General features: G+C 44.3%; 1 protein-coding gene and 1 long non-coding RNA gene across 2 annotated transcripts in view; one reads left to right on the top strand and one right to left on the bottom strand.

Moving 5' to 3' along the window:
• Positions 1-6800, bottom strand: part of HOMER2 (homer scaffold protein 2) — a 59529-nt gene extending 52729 nt beyond the window's left edge. Inside the window, exon 1 of the mRNA XM_075045164.1 lies at positions 6600-6800. Within this exon, the coding sequence (XP_074901265.1) occupies positions 6600-6694 (95 nt within the window). The 5' untranslated portion in view covers positions 6695-6800. The remainder of the gene's footprint in view (positions 1-6599) is intronic.
• Positions 5715-16177, top strand: LOC142039045 (uncharacterized). The gene is made up of 3 exons (XR_012652789.1): positions 5715-6326; positions 9154-9263; positions 16054-16177. It is a non-coding gene; the product is annotated as an uncharacterized LOC142039045 (long non-coding RNA).
• The last annotated feature ends 5572 nt before the right edge of the window (positions 16178-21749 follow it).

The raw sequence follows: 21749 nt of genomic DNA, 5'->3' as shown, positions 1-21749 counted from the left end.
CCTGAAACACCTACACAGCAGAGCCTCCTGCTCCCCTATGAGTCATTAAGCAGGCTGTCCCGCTTGGTGATGTCATCCAGCAATATCCTTTTTTTTTTTAAACAAATCCTAAAATGCCTTGAGCATCAATTATTTAAAATATTATCTTCATTTTAATCCTGACCCCAGTGGCAAAATTACCATTACGAAGCATTTCCAAGTGATGCAAGAGGGTCCAGTAGCCTCTAATAGTAGCTGCGTCAATGAGGAGTAAGCAGCCAGCTACTCATGTCACACATGAGCTAAGCACAGAGCATCCAAGCCAGCAGCAGCGGGCAGATTTCTCTTACAAACAGGCAGAGAGCAGCTAGGATGTGTCATCAAAAATACAATCAAAGATCAACTGCATCATCCAGTCTCATCTTGTACATTTTGCATGAGTATGTATTACACAACCCCTACTCACACCATCTCTAACCTGTGCTGGATGATGTGTGCCTATGGCACGGCAGTAACCTTCCCTGATACTAATGGTCTATTCCCTACCTAATTGCTCTTGCCATTAAAAGTGCTTCTTTAATGCACAGGCTTAAATGCTTTCTGTCTTCGTTTGAAGGCAGTGCCCTTGTCACATTCTGAGATTTAATAACAGGATTTTCAGCTATTTACAGTTTATAGCTTAATTATCAGAGAAACATAGTTGAAATACGTTCCCCTAAGCACATTTACACCCTAAAGAGCCACAACCAAAACACAGTATAAACAAGTCGCACGCTGTATTTGCAGTGCACAAAGTGCACAGACGCGATGGACAGCATTCAAGGTGAAAGCAGGCAGAGATTTGACAGTGTAGCAGCCTTCAAGACCAAGGACCTTCCCACTCTGCACACGCCCTATCACAAAGTCAACAGGAAAACCAACAGCTGATTCAAAATGCTTACCCGTCCTTGAATATATGTTCATGGGTGAGGCTATTTATTGTAGGCACTGGATTAATAGAGCCAAGTGAATACACAGCACTGCAGAAAATCTAGATGCAAAACCAGGCTGATGCCCTTGCTCTTGAGTTCTCAGCAAACTCGTTGCTCCTCTCTGCCTGCTTCAGTCATGCTGTGAATATCCTTGAACAGTTTAAGACACTTTGTCAGATCTTGAACCAGTTAAAACTATTGTCAGTTTAAAGGAACTGAACATCAAATAATTCATTTTAACATTTCAAATGATGCCTTTGTTATCAGGAGACCTACTCACCATCCTCTTTTCAAAAAGAAAGAAGGCTTGAGGGACATCCCAACTTTGTGGAGGATATTTTATTTATAAGTTTCTTCTCAAGTGATAATCAAATTAACAGTGGTAATTAATTAGGTTAGTAGCTGAGAGCAACTAGACCACGATCACTCTCTTAGCATTAAGTTTCTTTTCTGTTCACTCTTTCTACAGCATTGTCTATGTGGTGAAATTTGCATCAGGGCACTCAAACTAGTTGTGATATTGGCAGATTTTTCCTATTGTAATTTGCTGAATTTATCTCTAGCAGACCCTACGATTTTTTTCATAACCCACTGTGTCTTTCATGCCAATCACTCCATCATTTCTTTCTGCTACTCTTTTATTAGCTTGTTTTGTAATTTCTCCCAATCCCGGGTTTTCCTTGGAGCTTATTCACACAGGATATTTCAGCCCAAATTCAGTTACGCGCATCTATCTGCACTGTTATGATCTCCTCTCATAATTGTGTGAGAGGCGGCAAGGTCTCTCACCTGATGGCAGACTTGGATGAAACACTCCAACATTACAGGTTTGGTCACTCATTTGAATGCAACCACACCAAAATCCTAAGCATACACAAATCCTTATGACGATCTAGCTATTTGCTCTTTTTTTTTTTCTTCCTCCCACCCCACCAAGCTCCCTGCCTCTCTAACCTTACTTAAATTGTGTTAAATATAAGAAAGGAACTACATATAACAAGTTTTATACATACTGTTGAGGTCAACAGAGTTTTCCATCCATTTCAGTGAACCCAACATACTACTCCAGAACTCAAAGTTCTCTGGGCCTGACTTTCCCACTGGGTTTTGTACAGACACCTGTATCTATCTGTACACAGAGATACCAAATTCTCCAAATCAGAACAGCAGCCGTTTATATCCACTCTGCAAAATGGGAATACCTACATAAGGAACCAAGGCTGTGAAGAATTAAGCATCCCCAGCCAGCTGCTTCAAAAAATCATGAGATTAACAGCCTCAGCATCTATCAAATCTCAGTCCCCTTCTTTGAACACCAACACCATCACCAGTTGGATGATGCCTGATATACTCTGCCCCCCACCCCCTCCAAGCTGTGCTAGGAACTGAACTGCAGCTGCTAACCTTAAAACCTCAAAAAAGAGTCCCTGAGCTCACAGTACCAACTCAGCTGCGTTTGGGCGTACGTTCATCCCAGCCCTGCTTTGAGGGGCAGCGGCTTTGCAGCGAAAGCCGGGTGCCATTATCCGCCCACCACTCCTGGCGTCCCAGGATGTCCCCTTCCCTCATGGACAGATGGCTCGGCCAAACTTTGGAGGGAGCCGGTGCGAGACTCCCGTGGATTTCAGCGGGAGCTGGACGACAGCCAAGGTGAATTTCCTCCTCAACACACAATTCCCCGCTACGGAGCTTCTTAGGCGAAGCTTATCACCATGGTATCTAAAGTACTGCTGGTACCGGGAGAGGCCAGCTTGAACACCATCCAAAATTAATGTCTTCCTATAACACTAGCTTCATCACATCATCTGCTTTCTTCACCTTCTTCTTTCCTCGTGCTCCCATTTGTTTGCCTTCTACTCCCCAAATAAAGCCATATGTTGGCCGATGGATGTTACTATTGCTAACAGCAGAAGGCAAGAGTGCAAGACAGACATCCCTGATTCTCTTAAATGTCACTGCATAATAAAAACATTACGTATGACTGGTCTCAGAAATATAGGCCCCCAACTGCACCTTTTCATGAAAATATTACAGGAGGGGCAGAGTTTTGTTCATGAGTCCCGTCTCCTTAAGATGATGTTACTTCATTGCTTGATTCAGGCTTGAAAACTCACCTTCTCCCACCTTCCTGGAGGAAGGCATGGGCCCAGAGCCCACCTGGGGGAGGTATGGATGGATCCCAGCCAGACAGGACTAATATACCACATTAGCCCCTGTGGAAGCAGCACAGAGAAGCCATCTCATATCAGCCAAGAGAAGTGCGTGCTATGAGCTAGTTCATCATTAACCTGTATAGCACACACTTCTATATTGTTGTACAGCTTTCTGCAATAATTTCTAACACTCAGAGGCCTGATTTTCATTTTGATATGATTTATAAAACAGATTTTAAATTCAATTGTATTGCCAGAGGGTATTTAAATTAGTTGAGTTTTAATCCAACAGATAATATAAATAACAGCTTCAGCAGCAGCGAAGTGATTTACAGGTCTAATCCAAACTGGATACTTGTCACATGCCTCATAACAAGAAATATTTTGTAACAGAGATAAGGCAATACTAAAGAAATGAAAATAGTAAAAGAATTTAAGCACAGATGAAGCAGCTATCCAATACCTCCTTAAATCATCTAGTAACTTAACCTGAAGCTTCTTTATAACTGGAAAGTTAGCTTAGACTGCTTAAATTGAGGTCAAATTGAACCAGACCACAGCTATTAGATGAGTAGGTACAGCTCACTAAAATCAGAGCCACAGACAAGCGAGCCACTTTCTTGGTTGTGTTAGCCCTTGGCTTACAACACCAAGAGACGAATCAGGTGTTATTTTCAAAGATTTCTACAGCTGGAAATGTGTTACATTGTGGTTTTCAAATAGCTAAAGTTCAAGCTCTGAAACTATTGAGATAACAGCAGTTATCAGATATGCTGGGTGGATGAAAGTGGTGATTTAGGAAAAGATTTGTTCCCTTTAAAGTAAACATTTGTCCAGCAAGATCCTTAACAGTGCGTTGACCCAAAGACAATGGTTTTCAGCCAGCAGGAACCTTCACATTGACTTTAACGGGCACTGAAGCAGATTTTTTTTTTTTCTGCCTGGACACTTCTTTTTTTTTACAGCATTGTTTTCACATCCCCTGAATTACAGGCATTAATTTTTATTAAACATGTAAACTACTTTTGTAAAACTTGACACTACCTTGCTGCCTAGTAAGCTGAACTAAAACAACAGTTTAAATAGCTCAGCTCACAGCTAATAAGCAATTTAAATAGCTTTACTAAGCTCAAGTAGCTATATCAGGTTTCATAGCACCATCAGTCACTGCCAAATCCATAGGCGGCATTTAAATCAATCATTAGCAATGGTCACCCCCAGGAAAAAAAAAAAAAAAGAAAGAAAAAGAAAAAAATATTTTAAGAGCTAAGCATCAAGTTATTGTCACCATTTCTGTGAGAATGTGCCCCATACGTGACACAAAAATGTGCCCAGGAAGCAAATCCCACTGGAAGGCCTGGGACAAAATATATTCTTTCAAGTAAGAAAGACTGAGCTCTGTACTCTGACCACAACATGCTTCACAAAGACAGATAAGTACAGAGGTGCCCATTTCACAGAAGGAAAAGCTGGAGCACGCAGAGGTGAAGGATTTGCCAGCAGAGATGGAACAGGGAGGAACCCTGGGGCGTTGCTCCTGTGTCACACGTGCTAAGCCACGGCTGCAACAACACTGTCACAAACATACTTCCAAGTTCTCTGTCAGAAAGGTGAATGGGAAGCGAGACACTGGCAAAACGTATATCCAAAAAACACCTCGTCTACACCCTGTACAGAGTGTACGAGCGTATACAACCCACGCCGAAACCCTGGGAATGAATGATGCTGGGAGTTTGATCTCACGTGCACTGGCATAAGACTGAAATAACTTGAAGTGAAACACATTAAATCAGGATATTGAATGAGACTGGTGAACGTGTCTCATACCGGTAGAAGTCTGCATGACCCAACACAGCATACGTAGCAGCACAGACACGAGCACAACCAGAGCACTCAAAAGCCTTCAAGTGCTTCGCAGCTTGAGCAGCTCTGGAGGCAGAGCAGGACCACGCCAAGCTCAGAGCTACGACTGACTTACAGAAGGGGGGGGGACCACTGCGACCTTCCCCTCAATTCTCTTCAAGCCACAGCTAAGCTTTTCAGCTAAACTGATCTACCAGTATGGAAACGGTTAAAAATATCAACAAAAATATTTGCCTTTAGAGAAGCCCAGGTAAAATGACAGCGGCAACTTTCCCTTGGGTGGATGTTTCTGACCATCCTGGACTCAGCGGGGCAGCGCTGCTCCAGCCAGGTTTCGATGCTTCTTTCTCCAACCCCAAGGACAGTTTCTGGTTTATTTTCCAGCGGAGCTTCACTTAATTAAGAAGCAGACGAGCCCCTTGTAATCCCGAAGTGAAACACGGGGAGATACTTAGATCTTATTCCTCCCTCTGCCCCTGTACTTCTACTCAGTACTCCTGGGTATCAAATTCGGACACATGCGTGGCATTTTAATTCATTATTTATCCATGTTGTCTCAAATTATGTAACTTCAAGAATAATAAACAAATCTATAGCGTGAGTATGCATAGTTGGAAGCAGCATGAGGAAGCTCAGAAACTGGAGAATGATTCCTTGCCACAGGGGGCTGAGGAGAAGCAAGGAAGAGAAAAGGTGTAAGAGAACATAATAGGATAAAAATAAAGCAAATTAAATGTGTGGGTTTGGAATCCCCCAAGACATTCTGGTCGAGAGGATCTCAAACCTATATATAGTTCAAGACAAAAGCACAACCTTAACCTCTGTTTCCTGACACTTAGTTCCCAAACTGCTCTAATGCCAGCATTTGGCTTTTGTCCCCGCATTAAAGTTAGAGGATAGGAAAAATGCAGGACTGATTTTTGGAAAGATCAAGATGAATCCCCCAAGAGGCCATCACATGTTATCAGAGACTTCTGGCATGTTAAAAAAACCCACCACGGCGGGGGTGGGGGGCCGGCGGGGTGAATATTTACACAAATTAGCGAACAACTGACACAGTTCAGGCAAGTTTATTGCGTGCCTCCAGCAGCCGAGAGCTCTCGCTGAAGCAGAGCACGGAACATCTGACAATGAACTCGCGGCTCAGACCGGCGCGCACATCCCGCCGCTTCCCGGCGAGGGACCGGACCCCCCGGCCCCGCATCAGCCCCCCCCGGGCCGCGACGCCCCCAGCTCCTCCCCACTCATTCCAGCGGGGATTTTGCCACCGGTAAGGCGCCCGGGGTGTTCTTCCTCCGCTGCCTGCCCGCTCCGCCGGTGGCTCGGGCGGGAGCCTCCCCGCCGCCGCGCCGAGCGGCCGGTAAATGATTAATTACGTTATAAAACGCCGGGTTCGGGGAGCGTTCGCAGGGCGGCCGGGCTCTCCCAGCGCAGCGCTTCGCGGCGACCGGGCGCACCTGCGGCGGGGCCGGTGCCGGGGCGGGAGGCGGCGCCCACGCGTGGGTCAGGGCGCGGGGCCGGGGCGGGCGAGGGGGGGGGGGGGGCGGAGGCGGTGCCCACGCGGGGCCGGGGCGGGACGCGGCGCCCACGCGGGGGTCGGCGCCCACACGTGGCCGGGGCCCGGCGGACTCACCCCATGTCTCGGCACCTTTCGGCGGCGGCGGCGGCACCCCCGGGCGGCTCCCCGCGCTCGGCGGCCAGCGGCGGCCGCGTCCCCACTTCGCACATGCGGCCACCCCGGCCCCGGCACCGGCCCCGGCTGGCTGCGGCTGCACGGCGGCGGCGAGGCGTCCTGCTCCTCCTCCTCCTCCTCCTCCTCCCGCCGCCTCCCTCCCCCCTTACATAACCTCCCTCCCGGGCGGCGGCGGCACCGAGCAGCCTCCCGCGGCACCCGCCGCCCTGCCAGGCGGCAGCGCGGGGGCGGCGGGGCGGGGCGGGGCGGGACGGGGCGGGCGCGCCCCCCCCCGGGGCCCCTCCGCTCCCCGCCCCGGGCCCCGGCAAGAGGCGGCGGCGAAAGTCGCCCTGCGGCCGTTCGTGCCGCGGGTGGGAAGCGGGAAGCCCCGGCGGAAGGCTTCGGCGTCGCGGGGCGGGGGGGTCGGCGAGAAAACTTCGGGTGAAGTTGTGGGGGCGCCCCCCGAGCGGCCCCGCCCGCTGCCGTGCAGCCCCGACGGCGCGGCGCGGGGGGGCGTGGGGCGCAGCCCATACCGGTGGCCCCGGACATGCTCCTCCCGGGACCGCATTCCCCGGGAGATCGGCCGCTTCGCCACCGGCTCTCCCGGGACCGGCTGTCCCCAGCACGGCTTGTCCCGCAGCGGGAGCGCGCCCCGCCGACAGCCCCGTCTCCGCGGCGCGGGCACGGCTGCGGTCCGAGAGCGGATGCCGGGGCCGCCCTGCCGCCCCCGGGGCGATGTCACGGCCGAGGGCTGGCTGGTGGAACACGGGCAGGCGATGCTCTCCCGCCGCCAAGCCCTCCCCGCCTCTCTCCGCCCTTTGAACCCGTTTTCCCAGGGAAATGAAGACCGTTTGTGCGCGCCTGCCCCCCTCACCCCCATCCCATCCCAAGGAGCTTTAGAGGCGCTGGGCAATTTCAGCCCCATTTGGGCAACGGGGCCGGGCAGACTCAGCCCCCCAGCCCCCATCATCTGGGTCTCGCATCCAGCCACCACCCACCCTGCCGCTCAACCCAGAAGTGCAAATTGCATCAAGAGGACTGACTCTCAGCGCCCCCCCCCCGCCCCCAGTCTGTGCCAGACGTGGTCCCAAAGCTGGCATTTTCCTATAGGTTTCATGAAAATAAAGAGGGATGATTCCTTTCCATGGAAGGAAAAGTTGCACCCGTGTGGAAGAGCTCTATTACGGCTGCCCAGCCACGAGGGTGACGCTGACCTCTGACAGGCAATCACAGGACACAAATCCATAGAAAAGCCATGGACCTGCTCGTTTGGGTATTTGTAGGACTGTGCTACACAGACACAGTTATTCTTTTGTGGGGAAAAGACGCCCAGTTCACACATAAGAGAGGATTTTAACTTCTCCCACACAAAGTTATAATTAATACCCAGCCATCAAGAGTGATTATTTTCACCTTTTTTTTTAATCTCACGTTGATTTATCCTTTCTTTCAAAGAAAGTTTAGAAGTTGTGGGAAAGGCTTTATGTTAGCTTGCTTTACCTTTGTGTGTAATAACTGGGGTTGTCCCCAGTATTACCTGGGGACCTCATGGAAACCCTCAAAGAAAAACTTAACCAGCAACCCAACACCTTCCTGCTATGGACAATGGAAGAGTCTCCCACTCTGACAGACAACTATTTCCTGATGTCTGGAACACCAAAAAGGAATTTCAATTCTATACACTCAAATAAAGTCTATGCCATGGGGAAAAAAACCCAGGGTGAATTACATAGACATTTTCAAAAGGCTGTGGGATGACACCACTCCAATGTATCTGCTCTCTTTATCGTGGTCAGATGGTTGCTGTGTGGTTGTTGAAGGAGACTTAACTCCTTACCTAATCACTGATGTCTACGGAATTCCCATGTCCTGTTCTGCCAGCTGAAGGAGAGGTTCTGTTTCCTCTGGGATAGTCATGGCAAAAGTGACCATCCTTTCCTGTTCACGATGGGCTGCAGCCTTGAATATTGCTTTGATATGACCATTCGTCTCTTCTTGGGGAAACAGCGAGGGGTAGCGTTCTCTGAGGGGAAAAAATAGCAGCCTAGCAATCTTGTGGAAAAAACTCCCACCATAAATTGGATCATTTTATCTCACTGGTTTTACACCATTTACTTCATTTAGTTAAATTACATACTGCATTCATCACAGAGGAGTTGTCTTACTCCTCTCTGATTAATTAGCTCATTTCGGTGAGTATCCGAAAGCTGTGTTTTATGAACCAGTGCTGTATGTGACTTACAAATATCTAATGGAATTGGATCAAAATGGGGTAATGCACTTACTACATGTGTCATGATAAGATGAAAATTGGAAATTGGAACTGCAGTTGCCTTAGCATTTTCTAATGTTTTAATCTTTTTCAATCTTGCATTCAAGAGTGTATTTTTATCCCCAATTATAAAAAAAGCTTAAGCTTATGGAAGCATAATTGTCTGTGAAATTCACGTGATAAAAAATTCTGTATATTGCTTTTGTTCGTAAGGTCGTCCCATTTGATTTATGCTCTTTTCAGAACCGTCTTCTAGGAGAGACAGAGTTGTGGTCCCATTTCTCAAGGACCCTGAGACATTTGGTCTGGCAGACAGCAAGTTAACCCAGTTTTCTGCTCATATTTGGGTTTCTGTAAGTGTGCTCCCTTTGTCTGAAATTCCCTCTGTTCTTCCAAATGGATGTGATATTCCTCTTTCTGAAGTGTGGCACACTGTTGTTGTTCTCTTATCTCTGCAAAAAAGAGGATGAAGTCCTGTCCTCAATCTAAGTCAATGGTAGAAGTCCCATGGATTTGAATGAGGCCCAGATCTCATGGAAACCGTTCAACATTATCAATATTGAATGAAGAGATTGCCCTACAGACAGTTCCATGTTGAACTCCTCCACCATCACAAAGAGTCCTAATTCGTGTATAATTCCCATTGATTTACATTATTTTAGTAAAATTTAGTATTCCATTTTCTTAAAGTATTTTGAGTTCTCTGTAAATGAGAACTATAAATATGCTATCAAAATTAATAGTTCTTAAGCTTTCATACGTGACATGATATTTCACTTCCGATTTGGCTCCGGTGCGGGATGTGTGCATGATGGTAATTCAGTCCTCATTTAGTATTCACAAGTGTGCTCTTATTACTGTGGCACAGTTAGGAAGGCTCAAAATACTGAAGGCACAGGATCCCTCGGCATGATTCAAGCTGAGCAATCAAAATATCCACATTCTGTAAATGGATGTAACTTCTTTAGATGAGAATTTTCTCCTATTCCCACGGGCCTCCTAAAGATATAATTTTTTTGATACCTAGATACAGGGTGAATATCCTTTTCAGAAAACTGATCTAGCAATCAGGAGTATGTACCCAGTCTGCATTCTGAAAAGCAAAGAGCTCACCAGTCTCTTTCTCTCTCTCTGTGTTTCTGTTCTCTCCTTTTGTTTGGCTTTCACTATTGTCATCTTTTGCCACTTTATTTTATTTTAGCTATAATTTTGTTTCAGAAAACCTGCTGTTTAGTCTTTTTCAACTATTATACTTCAAGACAGTCTTCTCCCTATTTCCCATGGCAGATAGTATTAAATAAAATACTCAATACGGTGATTTTCTTTTTTTCCAACTAGACTGATGAAATTTGCATTATTTTACTCCAACTGAGCTATGCCATTTCCCTTTTTTTTTTTTTTTTTTTTGTCTTTGATAAATAACCAACCTTTTTCAAGCTTTAAATGTTATCCAGGAGTTTAACAAAAAAAGCTTTGGGGAATTCTTGATTTTTAAATTTGAAACAGAGAATTAGTTTTCAAAATCCCCTGACAAATGGAGAATTAATGTAATTATAATATCACTGGATATAAAATTTTAAAGATGAGCAACTGAGAAAAGAATAGATTTTAAGTCAGACTGTTGAAAATGCTGTGATTTACTACTCTCATTGTTAAAACCTACTTAATCCAATATCTAATAAACAATTTGGACAAAGGATCTATTTGTTTAAAAAAATCAACACTCTTGTCCTTTCAATTAAAATGTCAGAGCTCACGATAAACATCTGAGCCCTTCAACAAGTCCTCCAGCAAGACATGTGATTTCTAAGGTAAAAGCAGTTTCCCCCTCCACTCTCCTCCAGAAATAAACCAAAATAATCCAAGAACAATCATGTAGGACTACTTTCTGTGTCTTTAAAAGTAAAAAAGGAGAAGACCATTTAAAAGCATTTTGTCAATCATCTTTAAAAGAGCAGGTTGAACATTCTTTTACTGTTCTTTGCAGTTTATTCTTACATGTATAATTACTTAGTGCCAGGAAGCTCCTGTCTAAGTGGAGTAATAGAAGGTACGCAAGTGGTTTCTACCTCACTTTCAAAAAGTTGTCCTGTGAAATATGCAAATATCAGTTTGAAGCAGATTTTTATGTAAGTGCAAAGAGGTCTCATCATCACACTGTGGTATACGCTGCCTTCTCAATGAAGACAAATACACAGCTAACAAAAAATAATATTAAATAAGATTTTAGAGAGAAAAGACATAGACATATAAGGGAGGCCAGCAAAACCAGAATAATGCCCTACCAGCCACCACAGGTTTCCTAGCCCTGAATATGCATATCCAGCACAGTGTTGAAGGCTGCAAAATTGTAAGAGGCTGATGGATTTCTAATAATTCTGACAGAGAGCATCTGTCAGCATTAATAAACAATTTGGGACAGATCCTCTAGGCATCCTCCATACTTTGGTCTACTAGAAATCCATCCAGCCTGGGACACATCCAGGAGTGCCCACTGAACCTCAACATTTGTAAAGGTGTTCCCATACTTGGAGCAAGCCTTGTTCCCTTAACAGACCTATTTCTTTGTACTTACAAGGTAAGACAGAGAAAAACAGATACTCCCAGACACTTTGATTATGTCCACTCTACTGTAAAGTAAATAAGGCTGGTCACTCTTCACATGACAGCTTTTTTCTGCACCTAGTGGGTCTTGCTGCTCTTCTCTGAAATCATGCTGATTTGCACTGGGTTTGCAATGGAAAAACTGGGACTCTGCAGCGCAGATGAGGAGCACTGCATGTAAAAGTCTTACAGCTTGTATTTGAGTCTATGTACTTGTTTCATATACATCCTAATACTGCTTTATTTTGAGCACATATGCATGAGTGGAGATCTTCATAAAGCTACTGACAGCAATGCACAGGTCTTGCAGCTGATGAGCTGAATCCTGAATTGCTCCTCAAAATCGTACCAAATGTGTTCAGTTTTTCCCTTCCAATATGCAGCGCTTTGCATTTCATATGTCACTTTAGAAGTTACCAGCTTTTTCATTCAAAGTTTATTTTGGTCATTTTCTTTTTAAATCCCCAAAAGAAGAAGAAAAAAATTCCATTTCATCTGCAAGTACAGATGATGACTCTGGTTTCCTTCCAGGTTTACATCACAAAATTCCATTTATTTGTGATTTATAAAATGGAAGTTAGAGCAATCAGGCACCAGTTATGCAGATGGGGTAGATTACTTTTCTTTTAAACTAATCCACATCAAAATTTTTGGTCCTGGCAGGCCAAATTGTACAAGACATAGGAGAAGGAAAGAACTATATGCCTTGTCTGTTAGAAACAGGACCCTCATATTGCAACTTGGCTGTGATGATGATGGTGACGGCCAAGGCTACTAGCAGAGAAGCAGATAATACAGAAGGGAAAAGATACTTACTTTTTTGGTGAAAGAAGCTTAATTTTCAAACATGCAGAATGGTACAACCATTCATTTCAGCAAATCATTTTGCTCACATGTAAATTTTCTTGTAGCTCAGGAGTTTTTAATTCTCAGGTCCTTTCTACCATCTGTAACTCAATCTCTATTTTTTAAAGAAATTGCAGACATCTGTTTAAATACCCATCTCTTCCGTCACATGGAATTTTGGATTCAAAAATCTAAGCTCGAAAATAATACCGAAGTTGGATTACATTTCCAAACAACCACGGACTGGCATTTTAAATGCTGCCTTTTTAATTAGCCCATTCCGCTATACTGGCTGTGTTGGGCTCTATGGTGCATGAACAATGTCTGGTGTGGGTGTGGGTCGGTGAGCCGGGTGAGGGGGTCATGCTGCCACAGGGGTGGGGGGACAGGGAAGAGGGGAGGTGGGGAAGACCCCCCCAGGCTCCCTGCAGCCGGCTCTCCTGCAGCAGGAAGGGTGTCTGGCCCCCAAGGGGGCTGCGGGGCCACGGGACTGTTGCTGAGCCTGGGACTCTGCTGTGGTCCTGCATCATGTGTAAAACCAATCCTGCCCATGAAACCAGAGCCAGCTCAAGCAGCATAAGCGAAACCGAATTTTGCTGCCCCACACCTGACTTTCTGCAGCAGGGGGTACATTTTCAGTGTGTGATCAGGGACGTGTGGGGACAGGGGACGGGGACGGCAGAAGGAAAGGGAGGGCAGAGCAGTGGGAGCCAGGGGAGGGGGTGAGAAGGCAATGTGGGATGTTCCTAGGGGCTGTAGTGAGAAATGTTTTTTTTTCTTTTTGCAGCCTGTCCTGCTCCAAGACACCCTGCCTCCCCTTTGCCCTTCTCCCAGGGTCCTGGACGTGCCAGTAGGCAGGTCTCCATCCCCCAGCTCCCTCCCTGAAGGATCACTCCCCAATGCATCCCCACCCTTACTCTCCCAGAAAAACACTATTCCCGTATAAAATAGGACAGAGGAAGAGAGGCTGGGGCCAGACCTTTCAGAGCGTTTTAGTTCTCCAGAACTGCTTGCCTTGGCTGCTTGTAGGAATTCGTACTTCAGACTGGTGCAAAACACCTCATTCTTTGTGTTCCTTTAGCACTTACTCATGGGTGGACTTTGTGCCTTAATCAAGTCCTTGCTTGCCTTACTGGAAAAGGAAGATATTTCCCTGGGTACACAGGAGGTCTGATTCATTTACACGAATGCCCAATGGCTTGATAAAGGCTTATCTGTTTCCTTGTGGGCAGAGGTATGTGGATCCTTCCCCTGGACGAATTTCTCAAAGGACTGAGCAGTACAGACAGAGTGCCAGGTGGGAATGAAGCTACATGGGATTTCAAGCCTATTTACAAAAACTGATGGTTGAGGTATAGTGGTGAGCACCCCAAAGCTCTCACTAAAGCTCATGAGGGCATGAGTGCCACCACAGCACAAGATTTCTCTCCTCCAGTTGTGGAAAATATCTCGAGTTCAGGGAAGCCAGACCTGGCTCAGAGATATGAAGTTGGAAGTGCCCAGCTATGGGTGTCTTTCACAGAAAGGGATAACTTGCATTTGTGACAGAAATTGTCTGTCACCACAAAAGCTATATTTTGCACCATTCTCTGAAAAAAGTGTTGAGTTTTTTACCCTGCAGAATGTCCTATGGAAAGCAATTAAGATGCATGTAAGAAGTAGACTAATATTTTTATGCTTCCAAAATGCATTAGAGAAAAACAAAACCAAAAACCCCTCCTGGACTTAATTTATACCATTTTCAAATAAAGTTAAAGACCTTGACTTATACCAGTCCTTATGTCTAGGTCCTGCTAAACTACAATAATTAACCAATAATACAAGGGAAGTCAGAAAACTACAAATCATGCAGAAGTTGTTCTCTTTTTACTACACTAATAATTAAAATCTGGAAAAGTAAAAAATAGTTATTTGACAAAAGAACAACGAGAATACAGCTCCCACAAACAAAGATGCCAGGAATACTTTGATGAGAAAATGCATTTTAAAAGAATATACTGAGTGGCAATTTGGGCCGCATGTCTTCCCTAGACCAAACTAGCTCAAGGGGAGCTTCTGCATTCCTGTTTTTACCTAATATAACTTTCTTCCACAACAGTACTCGGATGACAAAATACATAAACACTACCAATCAGTTAAACAAACACAATCAGATTTTTTCAGCTCCATATTTGGCTTCTCAGAAAGTATTTACTGTCAACACTCTTAAATCCAGTCTTGTGTAATTCTAGTTAACAGAAGTTATAAAAGTGCTCATATCTAATGGTAAACACAGATTCCACTTTTCTGGGGAAATGTCATTGTCCTTGAGGGGTGTACAAAATCCATATTTTTTGAAAAATCAGAGCAAAATTTTTAATCGTTTGCAAATATTAAAAAAAACCCAAAACATTTTAGGGACATGTTTGCAGCTCAAGCGCCTGGAGGGGCACTCTCTAGATCCAGAGTGCTTACCTGGGTTTTGACGAAGTACCAAAAGGATGGCAGGCAGCCACAGCCATGCATTAATATCATATGAAGTTTTTCAGCCATAGTTCAGTTAGGGCTTTGGAGCCAGGGGAAGGATCACAGTGCACTACCATGAGAGATTACACCAAGCACTCAGTTACAGAATTCAGTTTAACTCCATGGGACTTGGTGGAAGACAGAGCAGAACACTTATTTCCAGAAAAGCTTTGAGCTATGTTTTGCTTTAAATTTATCTTTAACCAATAGAGAAATATTAATATACACACATCAAAACCTTTTCTACATACTTGAGAAAATGAAGTCAACACTGTAAAGTATGGATGACATATATCCTCTATTTTTCATTTACTGTTCATTTGCAGAAGAGCACATGATTTATGTTGTTAATGTACCAACATTTTTCTAAGTTTAATTTGATAGTTTTCCTGCAGGAATAGGCTAATCTTCATCCATACCTGCCTTTAATAATATTTATTACTGTTCATCTGCTCCTCAGTGGTGGACTGAATATTCTCTCTATGTCCATCTGGTGAGTATGCTTTTCCCAAAATAGTCCATGACCACTCTTTACTATATTTGCACGAGAGATGTACTATTATTATATTTGCATGGAAGAAGTTAGGCAATCCTGCAAAAATGTTTTTCAGTGATATCACTTGTCCAACTTGTAAATTGATTTGCAGTTTGAAATGCGACATTGTAAGTGGCATGTGACAGAAGATCTAAGCAGGAAATATTTTGCAGTCTCTTAGAAATCTAGCCAGAGTTGCTCTTTTTTTAGATTCTCTGTTTGTTTGCCCACAAGAATTAACATTTGGTCAATAAGAATAACCTGCAGCTATTGTCACTCAGTATTCAACTTTCTTCCAATATTTAAAGCTGAATAATTGATGGTTTTAAGAACATGGCTTCTGAGATACAATTTCACACCATCGACTGCACTGGGAAAAGAGCAGGAACCAGCCCTGAAAGTGTAACAAAGCATGTTTTGGATGCATAGGACATGCAAAGCCACAAATGCCAGCTGACCAACACCACATGCTTAAAGCCACATTCAACGAACCGGGATTTCCTCATGCACAGTAACGCCTGTTGTGACAAGTAACTAGACTCTTGAGGAAACAGCCTTTAAAATGCATTTTCCTTTCCAGCTAAAGGAATTCTCACTCCACAGACGCCTTCAACAAGGTAATGCTTTGCATTTTCATTTGTTTTTACGTGCAGGTATCTCAAAACAATAATATCCACACAGAAGCCCACCCTGGCCCCCATGATGCCAATGGAAAAAACCCTTCTTTTGACTTCAATGGGATCATGATTCGGTCATAATTGATTAATCCTCATTCCATTCCTGTGAGACAAGTGAGGGATATATAGAGATCACTTCACACACCACTGCAGCATGGTTGTTTCTGGAAAATATCAGCTGTTCCAAAACAGAGAGGAGCCCAGCATGCGGTTTGGAGCAGGATGCAATGGCCAACACTATCTCCATCTGGAACAATACAGGAAATGCTGATAGCCAGAGTGGTATCGCTGAAAATAGATTTTGGCCAGCACACAGGGATTAAGAGCCTTACTTTTCAAAAGGTGCACTGGGACTTTTAATAACCATAAATAGTCAGGACTTTGTGCCACACTGGAAAGATGGCAGCAGACGCAGTATGGTGTTTCCTCATACCATTCTGACACATCGCTTCATTACTGGATCATCTGCAGCTTTCAGCAGGACCAACGTGACTTCCGAGTCAAACAGAGAGCCATAGCAAAGTCCTGACCCTGCTGGAGGCAAAATCACAACAGTACTTGGAAACAGTGGAACAAGGATTTCTTTCCCTGGAAATAGTCTGAGAGACCTGGCAGCAACATTTCCCATCAGATAGCAACCATGAGATCTTTGATATCTTATGTAACTGCCATCCTTAAATAAAATGTATATCTAGTTCATCATTTTTTTTGCCTGATTTAATTAGAATCTTGCTTAGTTTTGCAGGTTGGCGAAGTCTTATCTTGCAATATGCTGCAGATGCTACTGCTTGGAGATTAACGTCTGCTTTTTAATTAAAGTTTTTACTCAGGAAGTTTGTGATACCCCCACACCAGCATTTAAGACCAAGAAAATAACTGTATTATTCTTACAATGAGCAGCCATAGCATAATAGGAAACAATGACATTCAATGTACCACCAAAAATTATTGTGTGGTTTTCATCTACGTGTGAGATTTTCTGAGCTTGTTTTTAATGAGACTCCATCAGAACTTTGCATTTTCCAAGATAACATCTCTAAATTTTTTTAAGTTTAGGCTGTTAAGTAATCAGCATGTTCTTCTGTGCTGGTTCCCAACCAACGTTAGAAAGAAGCGTTCAACTGAGCACTAGCACACTAAGCAGCTGGTTGCCACCACAGCACGGCTTCTGCAGGCGGTGCAGGAATGGGAAAGAAACAGCCACAACTCAAGAAAGCAGTGAAGAGAGACCTGAAACTGGGAGGGTGACCAGGGCCGTGGGAACAGCGGTACTGTAGAAATGTGCCAGGAAAGGAAACTGCCGCAGGAGTCCTGGGCAAAGACGGAGAAGGAGTTACAGTAGTGCCAGGGCAGGCAAGGACGCTGTGCCTTGACACCCAAGGCAGAGGTCTCGGGGAGGGCAGGAGGGGACACAGAGGGGTGGTAGCCACAGCATAATCTCCTGAAAGATTAGGAACCCTTGTCTGCTGGAAGGAAAGGTCACCAGTCCTAACTTAGTAACAGGAGAGGGAGTTATTACTGCTAGGAGTAGTGGTGACCTAGACCACCAGACAAGGACCAGCCCCAGCACAGCACAAACATAAAAATGAAAAGATAGTCTCTGCCCAGAGAGTTTCCAGATTTTGCATAGGGCAAGGGGCAATGCAGGGATGCACAGGGGAGTGCACCCCAGTAGCGAGGATATGTCAGAACAAGGAGCAGCCTGGTCAGTCCAGCTTTGCAAAATCCTGCAGGCTTCTCTACAGCTCAGCTAATTCACTTATACCTTACTTCACTTCAGCACTGTGTGGTCTCAGTACAGATTGGTATCTCTGGAAAATTCTGGTTTACAATTTTTAAAAAATTACTTTAGATTAAGATGACACTCCAAACTTGAAGTAGAACAAAGTAGGCCTATACTTCAGCCCTTGCTTTCTCTAATGGCCCTTAAGCTTAAGAGGAAGTGCAGAGAACATTCAAGAACTCTCCTTACCTTCAAAAAGAAGAGAAAGAAAGGAGACAAGTTTCTGTGCTAACTAACAGCTTCTTGGTAAAGCCATCTGGGGAGAGCCATGTTTAGTATCTAATGGAGGGAGCATTACTTAGACCAGTTCCACTGACCTGAGTCTTGAGAGAGGGAACAAAACGCTAAAATGCTGTTGTATTTCATTGCCTTTAGAAGAACGTGAACATGTGCTTACACATCTGCAGTGGCTCTGACACACAGAAGCAGGAGGACGGGCGTGAGCGGGGCTTCTTTGCACATCTATCTGCAGTGCTGGTGGAAAGGGCAGATTTCAAACCTGGGCCTCGGAGAGGACACGGGAGTCGCACACAAAGAGCCTCAGGGCGATGCTCCAGTGCCTGGGGAATGTCGGCATCCAGAGAAGAGAGACTCCGGCAGTAAAATGGGAGACCTAGGTATCCTCTTTAGAGGTTGAATATTTGACTTTGTATCCAGGGCAACTGATTGGCGTGCAACATGCAAACTGCATAAACTATCCAGCCCAGGAGAAACTCTAGATGTTTGCTAAAAAGGCATAACCACTTCCTTCTGCTAGATCCTAGGTTTTGCAAGGATCTGAGTTTCTGATTTAAACATAACAGAAATTGTTACCAGATGTGCACATCAGGGCCCTGAATGCACTGACAGGCCTTAATTGCCAGGACCAGCCCCCCTGGGGCCTCCCCCACACCCCTGCCCCGGGGCACAGGGGCTCATGTCAGCTCAGCCCTGGGCCCTTGGTCCCTGCCCAGGGCTGCTGCGCCTGTGCCGGGCTCCAGATCCAGCTGTGCTGCAGCTGTGCCGGGCCTGGCCATGGACCCTGTTGATCTGGGCAGTGACCCACAGACTGAAACTCTGACTTGCCTTGGACTTGTCTCGTCCCCACGAACTCGTCTGGCCCTCTGAGCTCTCAGCTGCCGTCCCCGGCCAGCCCCGCTCGGGGGCTGTGGGATGGGCCCCCTACCCCACCGGCCGTGCTGTCGGCTCCCCGTTCCTCCCTGCTCCCTGACAGCAAAGAGGAAATTCTCTAAATTCCCCTTCTAAACTCAGCTGGGTGCTACTAATTTGTAACTAACTTACGAGCTGGTGTTTCCATACTGCAGCCGATTTGAATGCTTTAGATGGTACGGACACAAGACTAAACTAAAATTAAATATCCAACTATAAAAGAAAATTGAGTATGAATAAAATCTTGTCCTAGAAACTTCTGCAAGTACCTCCTTTATATTTTGCAACTATCTTAACAATAGGCAATCCATGGTAGCACTGATTCATACATCCCCACTTCCAGGATTACTTGACATCTAAAAAGCGTCTGAGTTGGAGTTTAGACAGCCTGATAATTATGATGAGTTTGATATCTTAGCATTTGGCTACTCCATTTTCTGACTTTTAAGCAGTTCCACAGAAGTACACTTTAACTACCTGAATATTCTTCCCACTTTTTTTTCTTCTTTTTTTCCATTTGTACAGTACCTACGTCTGGGAAAGAACGTAACCTGTGCACCAGATGTGCTATGTAGAAACTTCTGCCTGCCCTTCAGCCACAGCATGTGTGCCTCCACGGGGTCCAACCCACCTCCACCCCAAATGAGAAACATATGGAGCACCGTGAATGGCAGAAACAAGACTTTGCTTTGAACTACATTCCTCCTGTCAAAGGGCCCTCTGTCTTGCCTTCTTCTTCTCCGTTCCTCTGGGTAATCACAAGGAAAGAACTGAACATTTGGAAAAGCCTCCTGGGGACAAATTCATTTCTAGTGTAACTCTGCTGAAGTTAATGGTGTTGCACCATGGATTAAAATGGCACCATAATATTAAAAAACAGAGACAGCATACTACTCTGTAATTACTGTCTAAGAGAGCAAAAATAATAAAAATGATTCATTCTTATAGACCCCAAAGGGCACAGCTGGCTTAGTCAGTTTAAAAGGTGAAAATAAAAGAAGGCAGCTAGAATGTAGTGATTTTTAATTTGTATATATGTATATAGATATTTATAAATGACAGTCAGATAACACCACCTCTGCACTAATTTTAAGAACAATACACTAGAAATATCATTTAATATGACTGTGAGTTTTACAAGACTGATAACAGAAATAGCTCTGAGGAAAATTAAATGCCTTCTTTCATACTGGCATAAATTAGGAATAAATTCCTTCTAATCAAGTGTTACACTGTTGTAAGCTTAATGCAAAGGAATTGGGCCCCACAGCACCAAAACTGTTATTCTGTAACACAATCAAGCACCAGGAATTGCATTTTCCCCTTTTTAAAAAAGGACAATGTTGGGGTTTTAGGCAGTTAACATTTAAAGGTCATTGTTACGGGAAGGAAACATTTCTTGTATTAAGTTTAGTGAAGTTGGTAGAAACAGTGCAGTCTGTTCCTTTATGGACTTCACTTTACAATACCATATGGAGGTGTGCGAAAGACACTCTGAAGCTTGGCAATATTGTACAATATAACGGCAAAGGCAAGGCAGAGATCTGACAGAATAACTGCACGGGCTTCAGAGGCATTTGTCAGTAACAGCTGTTACATCTCCGTCTTTCTTGTTATTTAAGTGAGCTTCATCTAGGCAATAATCCTTTCCAGCCAAAGGAATAATAAATACCCCGTGATGAGAACTGATCTTTGGAGCACAGGAGGTCCTAGAGGAAGAGCACAACTCCCAATATCTCTGCAGTTTGGCTAAAGAGTGCCTCTGCTTACCTCTCTCTCGGTCCAATGAATGATCTAGCAAATACTTCGCAGTCATTAGTTACTCAGATCTCCCCTGGTGGTCTTACAGCCTCTTGTGCCCACAGAAACACAGCTTTCCTTTAGCCTGTAATCAATAACAAGTCTTCCACGCTCGCCCTTTGTACCTGCCGTTAGCCAGAACACAAAGTCTTGTTCTCTCTAGCAGTGCCAGAGATCACCATTTCCTTGAATAAATTATCTGGGGAAATGGGGTTTCGTTGTACAAACAAACTAGGCTTTCAGTTACACTGTAACTGAGACACTGAAAAAAGAATGAGGGGAGAGGGAAATTGGCTGACAGGAAATCACTGAGCAGGTTCAGCGAGCTAAGGAAAAAAAATCAGAGTTTTGAAGATAAAAGCGTTTTCACTAAAATATTATCTGATACATTATTTTGTTATTAAAAAACCCAGCAGGAGCCATAACAATCTATGGAGGTTTCTCTGCTTATTCATTTATAGATAAATATTCCCTTGATCAGACAGGCCCCAATTACAAGGTTTGTTAGTTCCTTAGTTGATTTCTCAAGGTAAATATTAACATTGAAGTAAAAGGATCCCTCCTGTTTAAAGATATAGAAATGCACAAAATATGTAGTTCTCCCTTTCTCCTGCTACCGAGATACATGCTGACTTTTCATTAAAAATGCCACAGCTGTCAACCTCTACTGAGATAAAGCAACAAAACTAGTCATAAAGAAATGGGAAATTGAAAAAAAATTACAAGATTTTAAACAAATAAAACTTAAATAATGTTTTCCTTTTGCTTCTTGGTACAGGCTGGTTATCATGTACAGCAGACTTACTTCTTTTCCCAAGAAGTGACCATAATAACAAGGGCTAGAAATTAATTTTCAAATGAAAGTTGAGTATAATGAAAACACATGAGTCCAGAAGCTGCGGATTTATGTAAAACATCAAATACAAAGTCTTGTGACAGA

This window comes from Buteo buteo, chromosome 13, assembly GCF_964188355.1.
Source record: "Buteo buteo chromosome 13, bButBut1.hap1.1, whole genome shotgun sequence".
NCBI lineage: Eukaryota > Metazoa > Chordata > Aves > Accipitriformes > Accipitridae > Buteo > Buteo buteo.
The sequence above is the reverse complement of the archived record's forward strand: the minus strand, read 5'-3'. Positions and strand labels throughout refer to the sequence as shown.